Source organism: Myotis daubentonii, chromosome 12 (assembly GCF_963259705.1).
Source record: "Myotis daubentonii chromosome 12, mMyoDau2.1, whole genome shotgun sequence".
Taxonomy (NCBI): domain Eukaryota; kingdom Metazoa; phylum Chordata; class Mammalia; order Chiroptera; family Vespertilionidae; genus Myotis; species Myotis daubentonii.
Window position 1 is genome coordinate 56965900 of NC_081851.1, and position 14374 is coordinate 56980273.

The 14374-nt window shown below is 37.4% G+C and overlaps 2 protein-coding genes across 4 annotated transcripts in view; one reads left to right on the plus strand and one right to left on the minus strand.

Moving 5' to 3' along the window:
- CAMKMT (calmodulin-lysine N-methyltransferase) overlaps positions 1 to 14374 on the minus strand; it is a 290479-nt gene that overhangs the window by 109129 nt on the left and 166976 nt on the right. The gene's annotated exons all lie outside the window — the stretch shown is intronic.
- On the plus strand, positions 5070 to 12793 carry LOC132213886 (small nuclear ribonucleoprotein G-like; the record flags this gene model as incomplete). The annotated part of the gene is made up of 2 exons (XM_059660771.1): positions 5070 to 5345; positions 12707 to 12793. Coding segments are annotated over 2 exons (363 nt in total), but the record flags the coding sequence as incomplete, so codon positions are not given.

The window sequence follows — 14374 nt, forward strand, 5'->3', positions numbered from 1 at the left end:
AAATACTTCATCACAAGGGAAATTAGTCAAGCACTCTGAAAGTGTTTTCACTCTTAATGTGGTGTACAGGGAGATATTAGAATAAGTTTAATCACTTTATCAGTCATTGTTTGCATCACTGTTGTTTTTAAATCATGTTTTTGTCATTTTTATATGCCTCGGTTGTTGTTATATCCTTTTGTTACTGTTTATTTATTAATAAATTTATATACTATTGTCATATACATTTCACTAATTTCCTTTCATCTCTCACAGTTCCATTATAGAGAAAGGGCAAATAGCAATATTAAAATATCTCCACTAATTAATTCCCTTCTAATATGCACAAATTTCGTGCACCGGGCTACTAGTATAATAAAACCCTAATATGCAAATCGACTGAACAGCGGAACAACTGGTCATTATGATGCGCACTGACCACCAAGGGGCAGACGCTCAATGCGGAAGCTGCCCCCTGGTGGTCAGTGCACTCCCATAGGGGGAGCACCACTCAGCCAGAAGCGGGCTCACAGCTGGCAAGCATAGCGGTGGTGGCAGGAGCAGGCGAGCGGTAAGGAGCAAGGGGTCCTGGACTGCGAGAGCCCCAGAATGCGAGAGGGATGTCTGAATCCCCAGGGAGATCGGGCCTAAGCCAGCAGGCAGACATCCCCCCAAGGGGTCCCAGACGGCGAGAGGGTGCCAGCCGGGCTGAAGAACCCCCTCCTCACCCCCCCCCCACTAGGACATGATCTTCATGTGCCGGGCCTCTAGTATAAGAATAAAACTGAACCAAACTCTCTAATCCCTAGGGGTAATGGGTATACTAAGCTCATATTATTGTCATTACTTTTATGAATGTTTTATAATAAAAAGTTGTTAAAAATAAAAAATTAAGTATTAAACATATGTATAGTACTATAATTTGGACAAAATAGAGACTAAACATTCAGAATATTTTCAAATTATAATGACTTACATATGCACAAATACAGACTACATTTAAAATGCCAATTAGATATCTAATTGCATCAATTATACATTTCTGCTCTTAAATCACTATGGCTAAGAATTTTTCTATTTTGCTTCTCGTTATGGTACATAAACACCATGTTTCACTTTTTAACATATCAATAATTCATAGTATTTCCTGTTCTTTCAATACATTATAAATAGAATTGACAAAAAATAAAAATAGAAAATACCTTTTTTCTGTAAATCATTAGAGCTTTAATGTTCATGGCTAGAACCCATAGCATATGGAAATATGATACATGCCAGAGCAACTTAGTATCCAGTTAGGAAATAAGCACAGGTACTGCTAAGTTCGAAAATATCTTTAAAGTTTCATATCTCAACACTCCTTCCCAAAATTACCTTCCCAAGACAAATACAGAGACTTCTCTACTATTTCCTCTGTGAATTAAACCTTTTCATGCTATTGAAAATGATGGAAAACATGAGGAAAATGTTTGTAAGAGTTAGAATAATCTCATCAAGCATTACTGGGGCATATTCTGAATGTAATCAAAGAGGAATATGGGAATAAAAAAATATTCTTTGACAGATGAGCCTGCCATGTCATAAGAATTTGCAGCCTGTCTGCACAGAATGAATTTCCTATTGAGGCAAAATGCTCCCTCTGATAATAAAGGAACCAAAATACCTTTTTAAAACCACAGAACTGTTATAAGAACAGTAAGAGGTGCTGTGTGACACATCGCAATTATGAGCTACTAATACCGACAAATGATTCAGAATCTATATAAGCAGGTTGAGCTTCAGTGAAAGCTTTAGGATGGCCATAAAAATGGTGTTGGGGAGGGGGGGTGGTAGCGGTACAATCACTGCCTAGAAACACCTGCAACAAACTACTGATGATGAACGATAGAAGACTGGTCTCTCAGAGTAATCTTGAGGAGGTCATATTAAGAACCGTGTCATTAATTTATTCCACTTTTATTAAATAATTGAAGTTCTATAACAGGCATTTTATTTATATTCTGAAAGAGTAGGTAATTGAGCTGGATGGCCTCTAAGGCAATGGTGCCCAGATTTTTGTAATTTCCTGAATGATACAACTTTTTAAATTTTATTTTGGGGATTCCAACTTTCACTACCATTTTAAAAAGTGACATTTCAATAATAAAAAGCTGGGTATATTTAGCTTTATGACAAACTCACCACATTATCTTCCTCTTTCTCATTTCACTACGGAAGTGCTATCACAGACTGATTGTCATAGCCTAGTACCAGTCTGTGGATTGTTTAGCTTTGGACACCATTATTCTATACCTTCCCTTCCAATATTGAGTGGAAATCACAGAGGCTAAGATCTTTTGATTCTCAAAATGTTAGAGAAGCTGATCTTTTTAGTTATTTGAATGGAAAAGTATATCTGTCATCTTGAGAGGCAATTTTTTCAGCCAATCTATTTCTCTGAATGATTATGCATTATCATCTAATTTCCTCACCAGCCGTTTTCCTTTCCAAATCATTTTATGAAACAGGTACTTTAGATACATAGTTTATTGTAGGAAGGGAATCACTTTTGGCCAGTATTTTAGAGGCTAGTTTAAAAGTCCAGATTTTTTAAAGTAAGTAGCTAGCTGATCTTATAATGTGCTTGAAATGGTAGATTCGAGCACTCAGAAAACACAAAAGTTGATGATCGTGGAGTTTATTTTGAATAATTCTCATGTATTTGAGTACAGCCTCAAATTCTTCAAATAATCATATAGAAATCTTACTTTTATATTTTTCTGATGAAAGGGAAAATTTGCTTATAGATTATTATAATCCTATCAATAGAATTTGGAGCTACTAAAAATATTGTAAAGAAGCTCTGTGATAAAGGTGGTTATTTTCTATCATTAACATCATGATTTCTTTTTTTAAAATATATTTTATTGATTTTTTTACAGAGAGGGAGGGAGAGGGATAGAGAGTTAGAAACATCGATGAGAGAGAAATATCGATCAGCTGCCTCTTGCACACCTCCTACTGGGGATGTGCCCACAACCAAGGTACATGCCATTGGCCGGAATCGAACCTGGGACCTTTCAGTCTGCAGGCTGACACTCTATCCACTGAGCCAAACCGGTTAGGGCAACATCATGATTTCTTAAGAACTTCTACATACAAGGCTCTACTACATCAGAACTCACTCTTGTGTTGGAGAATTAGGACAAGGAAGATGTGTGATTCTAGACAAAGAAACGAATATCTCAGGAGTTCCCAATCACTAACCATGAGATCTCAGATGAGTTATCTCATCTCTCTTAGTTGCCTGAGGTTATTAAATAACCTCTGAGCCTTATTTTAGTTATGGCCTTTTGATTCTTAAAATTCTGAAGTGTAGTGCCTAAACAAACACAACAAAAAATACCTTAGGAAACTATACTTTTCCAATGATAGACCAATATTAAGTAGTCTCATTACTTTATATATGTGTAATTGCATTCCTGTGTAAGTGAATGTATATGTATATGAAGACATATTAGGGAATGTGATTCCATCCACTTAAACCACCAATATTGTTTGTAAATAACCTGTACCTGGTTCCAAAACAACCTTATCCCCCAAAAGAGATCTGCCACAACCAAGTATATTCAAGAGAATGCGCTACAGTTTGAAAAGGCTGTAACAAAAATGCTTCGAGCAATAGCAGCAGAGTTCGGCTAAGACAGCAAGTATGAAGCCTTAAGGCCATATGTACTAAATATAACAAGTATGGATATGAGAAATAATGATTTCTCAACTTTGAGCTCCCCTTAACTTAATTACACTTTCAATCATGGCTTCTTCAGCCTCAAGAGTTTTAGACTACCCCATAAATAAGAAAGGAATTAATTGGATAGAAAATAAGAAAAGGGAAATAAAGTAGAGGAGAACAGAATTACTGCCACGAATGACTTGGGAGAGGGACAGGAAACGGAAAAAGTACACCAAAGCCTTAGAACTGGACTCCTTTACCTTTTAGGTTGAGGAAGCCGGAATGTCAGGAACTAACGGCACTCAGTTGGGACCTAAGGCAATGTAACACCTGCTGAAATAGGAGGTTGGAGGGGGAATACTCATTCACATCAGTTACATACAATGAACCACTAATAGCTTATATGTCCAGTTTTATCTATCTCTGGAACCATGGTAGGAACTCTGCATCATAAAATTTGCTGGAGGATCAACAAGTACACTCAAGAAAAAGAAAATCTTTTTGTATGAGCACCCTCTGCAACAAAAGCAAAATGAATTTGTAAGCATAGAGTTGAAATCAAGAATGATAGAGAACCTTCAAAGTTTATAGCTTTAATTCTTCAGAATTTCATAACTATTTTAATATATATTTTAGAGTGCTGAGATTAATATTTTATTTTGGTAATTGTAAAAAAAATCAGATGAGCTTTTATAAGCTTGCTTGTGCCCACAAAATCCCCCAAACATATTTCCTCCAATATGTTGTAAATCTTCCAACTTCGAATTCATGGGGTTTGCAGATAAGAGTTTCTGAATTTGAGAATTTGGTTGTTTCCCTTCTTGTCACACTTTGTACTATAAAAGATGGTCAGAAATAAAAATGTGGTAGTGAAAAAAGCACTTTGATCATCCCTTGATGGGCTTGGTCAATAAATATTTCAGCAGAAAAGTATTGTGCTCGTAATAAATAGGAAGGCAATTTCTAACCAGAAAGTTTTTGAGGAGTTAAAAATAAAATAACTTTCAAATTATTCCATATATGAATCTATACACTTTTCCTTAGCTTATCCAAATTGTATCTCACCCTAGCCAGCTTGGCTCAAAGGATAGAGAGTTGGCCTGCTGACTGAAGGGTCATGGGTTCGGTTCCGGTCAAGGGCATATGCCTGGGTTGCAGGCTTGATCCCCAGTGGGGGGTGTGCAGGAGGCAGCCATTCAATGATTCTCTCTCATCATTGATGTTTCTATCTCCCTCTCCCTTCCTCTCTGAAATCAATAAAAATATATTTAATAAAAAGAAAAAAAAGACTAATCAAATTGTATCTCTAGAATTCCATTTGGAGGTATCTGTGAGCTCACTGAGTAGACACCATGAGAAAAGCTCACCCTCTCATTAAAAACCATTTTTGGACAAGAAGTTATCATTGAAATTAAATGGTGATAGACATGTCCAAAGAATATTGTGGGGATTTGATCTCTTTAAGAATCTTGGGATAGATGAATGTGTGGAGACAGCAACTAGACAGAACAATATTGGAATGGTGGTAATACAAGGAAATAGTATTATCATGTTAGAAGCCTTGAAACGAGAATGTCTGCATTCACAAGAGAAATCAACTGCTTCCACATGTCCCCTCTCCATAGCACCTGTTTTACCACAAAATAAAAATTGGGTCATGCACATTTTCATATTGAACTTTTTGTTAAATAAACTTTTGAAATAGTAAAAAAACAAACAAATTTTACCTCTAGTCCACGATCTAAATCAAGTCCCACCTCCTTAACAAAAACCCTAGTCTAGAGAACTTTACTCAGCCCTTCTCTGAAATTTAATGGTAGTCACTAAATAATTATTTACTGAATGTTTACTAGATGTCAAGTAATTAACCCAGCCTGTCTTCCAAAAAGGGGGAAAGAGGTAAGCAATTTGACAACCATATAAGGTCATATAAATCCATTTGACTATTTTATAAGTAGAGTTGGTGTTATCTTCCCAATTAGATTAAAATTTCCTGAAGAACAAACACAATGTCTTGTATTTCTTTCTCTTGTATCATTCTTAATGCCTAACTCAATATATTCAATAAAATAAATGCAGCAAGCATTTCAAGAAGTTATTCTGAACTAAAATGACTTTGAATTGAAAAAAATACAAAGAAAAACTAAGGGAAGAAAACCATCTATATAATAAAAGCCTAAGCGACCATTACAGCGGAACAACCAGAACGACCAGTCGCTATGACACTCACTGACCTCCAAGGGGCAGACGCTCAATGCAGGAGCTGCCCACTGGTGGTGAGTGCACTCCCACAGGGGGAGCGCTGCTCAGCTAGAAGCCGGGCTCACGTCGGGCGAGCGCAGCGGCAGTGGCAGGAGCCTCTCCCGCCTCTGCGGCAGCGCTAAGGAGCAGCGAGCCGAGCAGTAAGGAGCAGCAAGCAGGCAGGTGGTAGGAGCTAGAGGTCCCAGATGGCGAGAGGGCACAGGCCTGGCTGAGGGACTCCCCCCAACCAGTACATGAATTTCATGCACCTGGCCTCTAGTTTTAAATAATTAGTAAGGATAATTTGGTATGTGTATATCTAATTTATATAAAGTAACTCCAATTCTAGGAATTTATCAAGTGAGTACATCTTGCTCCAGAGGACTCAGGAGAGCTGCCAGATGACTGGTCTTATGAATAATCGCATGAATAATCGCAGTGTGGCTCCAGCAGGTTTGGCTCAGTGGATAGAGTGTTGGCCTGCAGACCAAAGGGTCCAGGGTTTGATTCTAGTCAAGGACATGTACTTTGGTTGCAGGCTCCTCCCTGGCCTGAGCCACGATAGGTGCTCATGCAGGACGCAACTAATTGATGTGTTTTTCTCACATCCATATTTCTCTCTGTCTTTCCCTCTCTCTTCCACTCTCCCTAAAAATCAATGGAAAAATATCCTCAGGTGAGGATTAACAACAATAAAATAAAAAATAAAAACTCTTTAAAAAAATAATAATCTCATTGAGGCTAGCAGAAAAATTGTTCAGCTGAGCTCAACCTGTACTGCTAACCTACAAATCCAAGAGCAAATAAAGTGTTTCTTATTGTTAAGCCACTAAATTTTTGGTTATTTGGTTGCATAGTAATATCAAGCTGATTCAATTATATTAATAAACTAGAGGCCTGGTGCACAAAATTTGTGCACAGGTAGGGGGTTGGGTCCCTAGACCTGGCCAACGATCAGGGCCGATCTTTCAGGGCGACGGGCGGGGTGATCGGGGCCCCCCCACTGGCACCTGCCTTGGCTGGCCTGGCACAGCCTGCTCGCAGGTTGGGGCCTGCAGGATGGGGGCAGCTGTTGCGTTGAGCGTCTGCCCCCTGGTGGTCAGTGCGCATCATAGCGACCAGTCATTCCACCAGTTGTTCTGCCATTCATTCGATTTGCATATTAGGCTTTTATTACATAGGATATTATTTTCCCCTATAAATTGGAAAACAATTTAAAAGTAAAATAATTTTAAAAATATAGGTTAGGAAAATAAGAAAATTTTGAACTCTGGTTAATGATGCTCAAGTACTTGAAGGGAGAGGAGTACACTAATGTCTACAACTTAGTTTGAAATACAAGATGGACTGATAGGTAGAGAGAGGGCTAGTTCAATTGAAATGTAATAAAGCAAGTATAATAAAATGTTAGCTGTAGAACCTTATGTTTGTGTTCACTGTAACATTATTTTGACATTTTTGCATATGTTTTGTAAATAAAAAGTTTTGTTTTTTTAATAAAAATGTTGGAAGAACAGGTTGGGTCATATGGTGCATTCACACTATGGAATATTATGTAGTCATTAAAAATAATGGGGTAGAAGAATATTATCAAAATTGACTGATAAATCTTTTAAATGCAAAATGTAAAATAGTATGTGCAGTATATTATTTTTGTAAAACACAAAATAAAAAGTACATACATAGAGAAAAAAGAAGCAAGGGACATATGCGAAATTATTACTCTGGACATGGGATGAGGATATTTTTTTTTCTGTCAGTCATTGTTCCCTGTTTCTAAACATGTGCTGTTTTTATATCACTAACTAAGTGACCCCTCACTATGGCCCCACAGAAGACACCTAGGTTCACATCTGAGAGGGGACAGGGACACACCCACCAGCTTCGTGCCCTGTGTTCATGTTGCCTACCGTAGCACAGCCAGCTCTTAGAAGACATGGGATGATGATTTTTACATTTCCTTTTAACATTGTGTGTTTTCCAAACTGTCTTAGGAAACATTAAAAAGTAATTAATAGTGAAAATGTTTAATAATGAGTTTAAATTCTCTCATTTTGAAAATAACTTTAAAAAAAAATAAAGATGCCCAATGTTTTAGAATAAGAGGAGATGAAATAAGGAGAATGGAGTTTGGTGAATAGTAAGAAAGAGTTGGCTTAACCACATGGAAGTATTTGATACCAAAAGTAACTCTATGCTAGAACAGAAACTATAGCTTTCCTCTTTCTGGAAACAGTCTCTCTGAGAAAGGAAGCTATGCTAGTGACCTCCTGAGATCTCTTCTAGTTTTATAGTTGTTGTTTTAAGTAATGGCATAGCTGATATTTACAGTATATTCAATCAAAGAGTCAAAATATAGCCAGGCCCTGGCTGGTTTGGCTCAGTGGACAGAGTGTCGGCTCTGAAGGGCCTGGGTTCGATTCCGGTCGGGGCACATGCCTGGGTGGGCTCGATACCCCATGGGGGGGGGGGCATGCAGGAGGCAGCTGATCAATTACTCTCTTTCATCATTGATGTTTCTATCTCTCTCTCCCTCTTCTTTCCTCTCTGAAATCAATAAAAATATATTTTAAAAAATATGTAGCCAGATATTATAATTAATTTGGAGACATTATTCCCTCCCTAAATTTAGGCTATGATAGAAACCTGGAAATTGAAAGAAGAAAAGAATACCAATAAAGGAGGGACTCTAATCCAGTCAGCTAACAGCCAAACCTTCCATAAATTCCTGCCTGGGTCTACTTAACATTGAGGTAATTTTAATCCCCATCTGAGAGAAAATAAAAAAGATATTTCAGAATAAAACTCTATAGAAATTTTGAAAATTAATTTTGATACCAAAAAAACTATGGGCATAACAAATCAATATCATCCTACAACCTATGAAGAGTTGGCCTAGCACATGGGTGCGTGTGTGTGTTTTAAGTGAACAACTGTAAGAAAAACTTGCCCAGGTTAAAGTGCCTTAATATGAAAGTGCAAAACTCTAGGGGAGAAAATGTTTCTGTGAAAGATGTTACCTTGTGATGGTGGAGGTCTATAGTGGAATGGTGAAGCTGGAGATAGTGCTGTGAACAGCTTAAAACTCAACCTAAAAAAAGGATCAGTCACTACTTTCACTTCAATTCAATGACAAATGTAAATTTCAGAATGTGGAAATAAGTAACAGCCTTTCTAACAAAAGTCTTCAACCAATATTGAAGTAAAACCTGCGTTAAAATAAGAACCTTAAACACTTCCCGTGGCATGTTCATAAATTGCAAGGCAAGGTATTTAAAAACCATTAGTTATTCAAAATCCATTGAGTACCTAATTGTTTTGAAGGAAAATTCACAAAATTCTCATACTGGAATGAATCTCTCCTTAGTGTCTTAAAACAAACAAAAGAGAAACAAACACAAGTTGCTTTTATCAACCTTGCTAAGGTTTCAACACCACTGTTAACATACACTCTTTCTCAGGAATACTGTCAGCCCAACACAAGCTCAGTTATTACACTAGACGTTTTAAAACCCAGAATGAAAAATAAGACCCAAGATCCAAGCCCCAGATTCCCATTTCTGAGATTTTTAATGAGTGTTTTCGAGATTCTTAAAAAAAAAAAAAAAATCTATGGTTTCTTTTATTTTAAAAAAATTTACATAGATTGATCTTTAAATTTTAAAAAATGATTCTGACAAATTACTCTTCATTTTCACAGAAGATAATGGCCCTATTAAAGGAAATAATAATAGGGCATGGATTAAATGGACTCTAAAAGAATATGATATTGATGTATCTACATTTTCCAGCTCATTCATTGAAAGGATTAGCTGTAACCAGTGCAGTAGCTATAAAATGTTGAGAGAGATTGGTTCCTAAGAACTGCCAGATGGTCAGAAGAAAATATCTTACAATAGTGTTATTGGAGCCCTTCAGACAAGGACAGATATAATCTAGCTCTGAAAGCTGTCAGGTATTATGAAGTGTTACTTTCTTTTTGTAAATAAGCTATGAGATTTTGTCACATGTTTGAAAAATGGAGAACAACCAAAATTTCTAACGAAGTCCCCATGGCTTCTCATAAGCTAGGCAATTCTCCCTAGCTATAAGTGTTTTTTCCAGTCCATCTTAAATGTTAAAGCTAATTGTTTAGTAAACAATATTCAAGAACCCACCTGTGTCAGGATCCACAGAAAATATAGGATTTTACTCTCTGTGTTGCTAACAGATTTATAATTGGTCAAAATTTAAAAGACATGCTAAATGGGTGAGTCCTAAGTCCTACCCAGACAAAATGCATACATTTTTCTTAGGTAATTATGGCTTTTTACTGATGTGTGCAATTACTCAATCTAATCATGCAATGCCAGTTAGCAACTTGCAAATATGAGGGTTGGCATATAAACTGAACACCTGTGATAGAATGCAACTCTTCTGAACATAATATTTTGATAACATGACTTTACCTGCTTCTTCCTTTTTGTTTGCTTATATCCTCTAACCATCACCTTGCCCCAGAGCCTTCCAGAAGTGAGTTTCTCAGACAAAACCCGAAAGACTTTTGAGTTAAGGGTCCCAAGCTTGCTGCCAATCAGGTTCTTCTGAGCTGAAATTTCATTATGGTATATAATTCTCTCCTTTATATCATTATATTTCTATTTTATGCTAACATTCTAAATGGGTTTCAAAGATTAGAAGTGCTGTATGATTAAGTCATACTTGTCAGGCTGTTCAATTAGTGGTTCATTGAAGAGGACAATGCTAATTCCAGCAGGAAGTAATGGGATGAAAAAAATGTATATCGAAATGTTGAATAAAGCCTTTTAGCCAATTCCACAAGAAAACTGGACCTTCATTTTTTCCCCCCATATTCTTTCACAATTTATTTTTGCATAAATTAGTTTTTGTGATTCAAAAACTAAAATTTAAAAGTGAACAGAAGGTAGGCAGGGGTTCTTAGGATTCATGGAGAGAATTCAGGGGGTCCATGAACTTAAAAGAAAAAAATATGTTATTTTTACTAAGCGAACTGAAATTTAGCATTTCCTTCTATTACAAATGTAGACTCTGAACAATGATATTTTCATGTAACCTTATAGTTGTTGCAGTCATTTCAAAATGCCACTAAGGAGCTCATTCTCAATGAAAAATTATAATAGTTATTAGAGCTGCAACTAGATCTGATTATTTTATTGTATTAATAAGAAAGCACATATATCAGAATTGTGTCTTAAACATATTTTGATAAATGTATTTTAATGTAATTGGTTTCTTTTGTATTCCTATAATTTTATTAATACATTTGTAACATTTTTTTGAGAAAAGATCCACAAGCATCACCAGATATTAAAGGAGCCATGGCATAAAAATAAAGTTTAACCTCTGAGCTAGAAGGATTATAATACATGTACTTACACAACATCTACCTCATAATATTATGTTTCTACTAGAAGCCCGGTGCACAATATTCATGCATGGGTAGGGTCCCTAGACATGGCCAGCAATCAGGGCCGATCTGTGGGGCGACTGGTGGGGTGACCAGGGTACCCCACTTGCACCTGCCTTGGCTGTCCTGGGGCCAGCGGGCTGGGGACAGCTCCTGCATTGAGCATCTGGCTCCTGATGGTCAGTGTGCGTCATAGCTATTAGTTCCACCATTTGGTTGATTCGCATATTAGGCTTTTATTATATAGGATTTTTTTTTTTATTGCTTAAAGTATTACAAAGGGTATTACATATACGTCCTTTTTTTCCCCCTGCCCTTGACAGTCCCCTAGCCTCCCCTATCCCCCAGTGTCTTATGTCCATTGGTTATGCTTATATGCATGCATAGAAGCCCTTCGGTTGATCTCTTACCACCCTCCCTCCTGCCCCCCAACCCTCCCCGGCCTTCCCGCTGCAGTTTGACAATCTGTTTGAGGCAGCTCTGCCTCTGTATCTATTGTTCAAAAGTTTATAATGGTCTCTATTATCCATGAATGAGTGAGATCATGTGGTATTTTTCCTTCATTGACTGGCTTATTTCACTTAGTATAATGCTCTCCAGTTCCATCCATGCCATTGCAAATGGTAAGAGTCCCTCCCTTTTTACAGCAGCATAGTATTCCAGGATTTTTTATGGGAATATAAAATTAGGATGATCAAAGTGCCCATAAAGTGACATGCCTCCAATATGAAGTGGCGATTTCACTGACTGGTTAATAGCACTGATTATAGATTTACTGAAAAGAATTATGGACATTAGGCTTTTTAAATAATTCTATATTTATTCAACCAAATAGATGGATGTAGGTAGTGAAAGGACATCTATTATTCTCAAATTAGTACCATCTTCCTAGGATTGGAACTTAGTTAACTAATCTCTGTGAAAGTTGGCCCTTTGTGAAAATAGTCACAGCACAGTTCACCAAATATGTTACAGATAAATCATCCCATCAATTAGCATGTACTTAGGGAATTGCCACTACTGACACCCCCAGACAGAGAGCTGTTCTACAGAAGAGAAAAGTACTGACTTGAATCTAATGCATAATAAACAATTTCTAAGGTGACTTTTATTGGGAGAAATTTCACAATTATTGAAAAAGACTTGAATTATCCCAAACATTAATAAAGGCCTAATCACTCCCAAGGAATAACTCATTTTCCTTATAAAAATGTAATTTTTCTCTAGAAATTTTCCTCTTATGTCAGATTTGAGCAAATGTTCGGTTTTCTATTAGCTATGAATTAGAAAGGAATCTGTATGCATGATTCTACTTACCAAGTAAACTTTGGTTACCATTCTGTCAGAATGGCGGCCTGCCCCGGATTTTCTGGGTAGAGAGTTCTAGTTCAGCAGTGAAGGTTCTTGAAGATGCTGGTACAGTTCAAAGCTGACGTGCAGGGGCTGATCATGAATGGTCCTGTTGCCTCTTGAAAACGACCCCATTCCTGGTGGCTTGATGACTGGATTGGACTTTAAGCATTGGCCAGCCCTCTGGCCCCAGGACAGCCAAGGTCTTATTTTATCAAATCAGTGTTTCCAAAAATGTGGATGTACCACAGAATCAGATGGGGGTTTTGATACAAATTCTTTATCTTTTTATACACAGACTTTTTAAATTTGCCCACAGATTGAGATTCAGTAGACCCAGCTGGCTTCATTGGTGAATGTTACCAAACATTGAGAAAGAAAATAATAGCAATTCTTCTAAAATCTTTCCAGAAAATTGAAAAGTAAGAAAACTATCTCACTCACTTTATAAGAACAACATTAATCTGATACAAAAACCAGACAAAGACACAATGAGAAAACTACACACCAATATCCCTCACAAACATAGATATTATACTCCCTGAGAAAGAACATACCTACTAAAGGCGGCTCCCAGTGGCTAACTGGGCTCAAACTAAAAACAAAAACAAAACAAAACAAAAAACAGAGCCTAGCCCTTGCCGGTTTGGCTCAGTGGTTAGAGGGTCGGCCTGCAGACTGAAGGATCGTGGGTTTGATTCCGGTCAAGGGCTTGATCCCCGGCCCCAGGCTGGGCGCCAACAGGAGACAACCAATTGCTATGTCTCTCTCACATTGATGTTTCTCTATCTCCCTCCCTTCCACTCTCTCCAAAAATCAATGGAGGAAATATCCTCCCAAAACAAAACAAACAAAACAAAACAAAAACAGAGCCTAGCGCCGTTTCTACACAGGGAGAAGCCTACGCTGGACTACCTGTCCCTGCACTGGCCTGCCTGCTTGCACTGTGTTTCTGCCATCTGAGCCAGCCCTTATGAAGGAGTTCCTGGAATCCTGTATCAACCAATAGGACTGAAGCTTTCCCCATCTAATCAGAGCTATGCAGCTATCTATATATATCCCCATCAACATCTGTTTAAAAATATATATATTTTTATTGATTTCAGAGAGGGAGAGAGAGATAGAAACATCAATGATGAGAGGGTATCATTGATTGGCTGCCTCCTGCATGCCCCCTATGGAGAGCGAACCCACAACCCGGGCATGTGCCCTTGACTGGAATCAAATCTTGGACCCTTCCATCCGCAGGCCAATGATCTATCCAATGACCTATCCAATGATCTATCCAAACCAGCTAGGGCCCCATCAACATCTTCACCGACAAATCAGAGCTGCTCCATTCTACTCCTAAGTATTTACCCTTGAGAAATGAGAGCATTTGTCTGTACAAAAGCTTGCATATAAATGTTCATAATAGCTTTATTTGTAATGACAAAAAATGGAAACAACCCAAATGTCCATCAATGAATATATATATGATGTCCCAAAAAGCTGTATACACACTTTAACAGCTGATAGCTCAATTTTGAAAATGAAATGTATTTTAATAAACATTGCCTTTATAATTATTCAAACCATGTGTATATATTTCTGGGGACACCCTATATATACATGTGTATATCCATAAATGGAATACTGTTCAGTAATAAAAAAGAAATAAACTA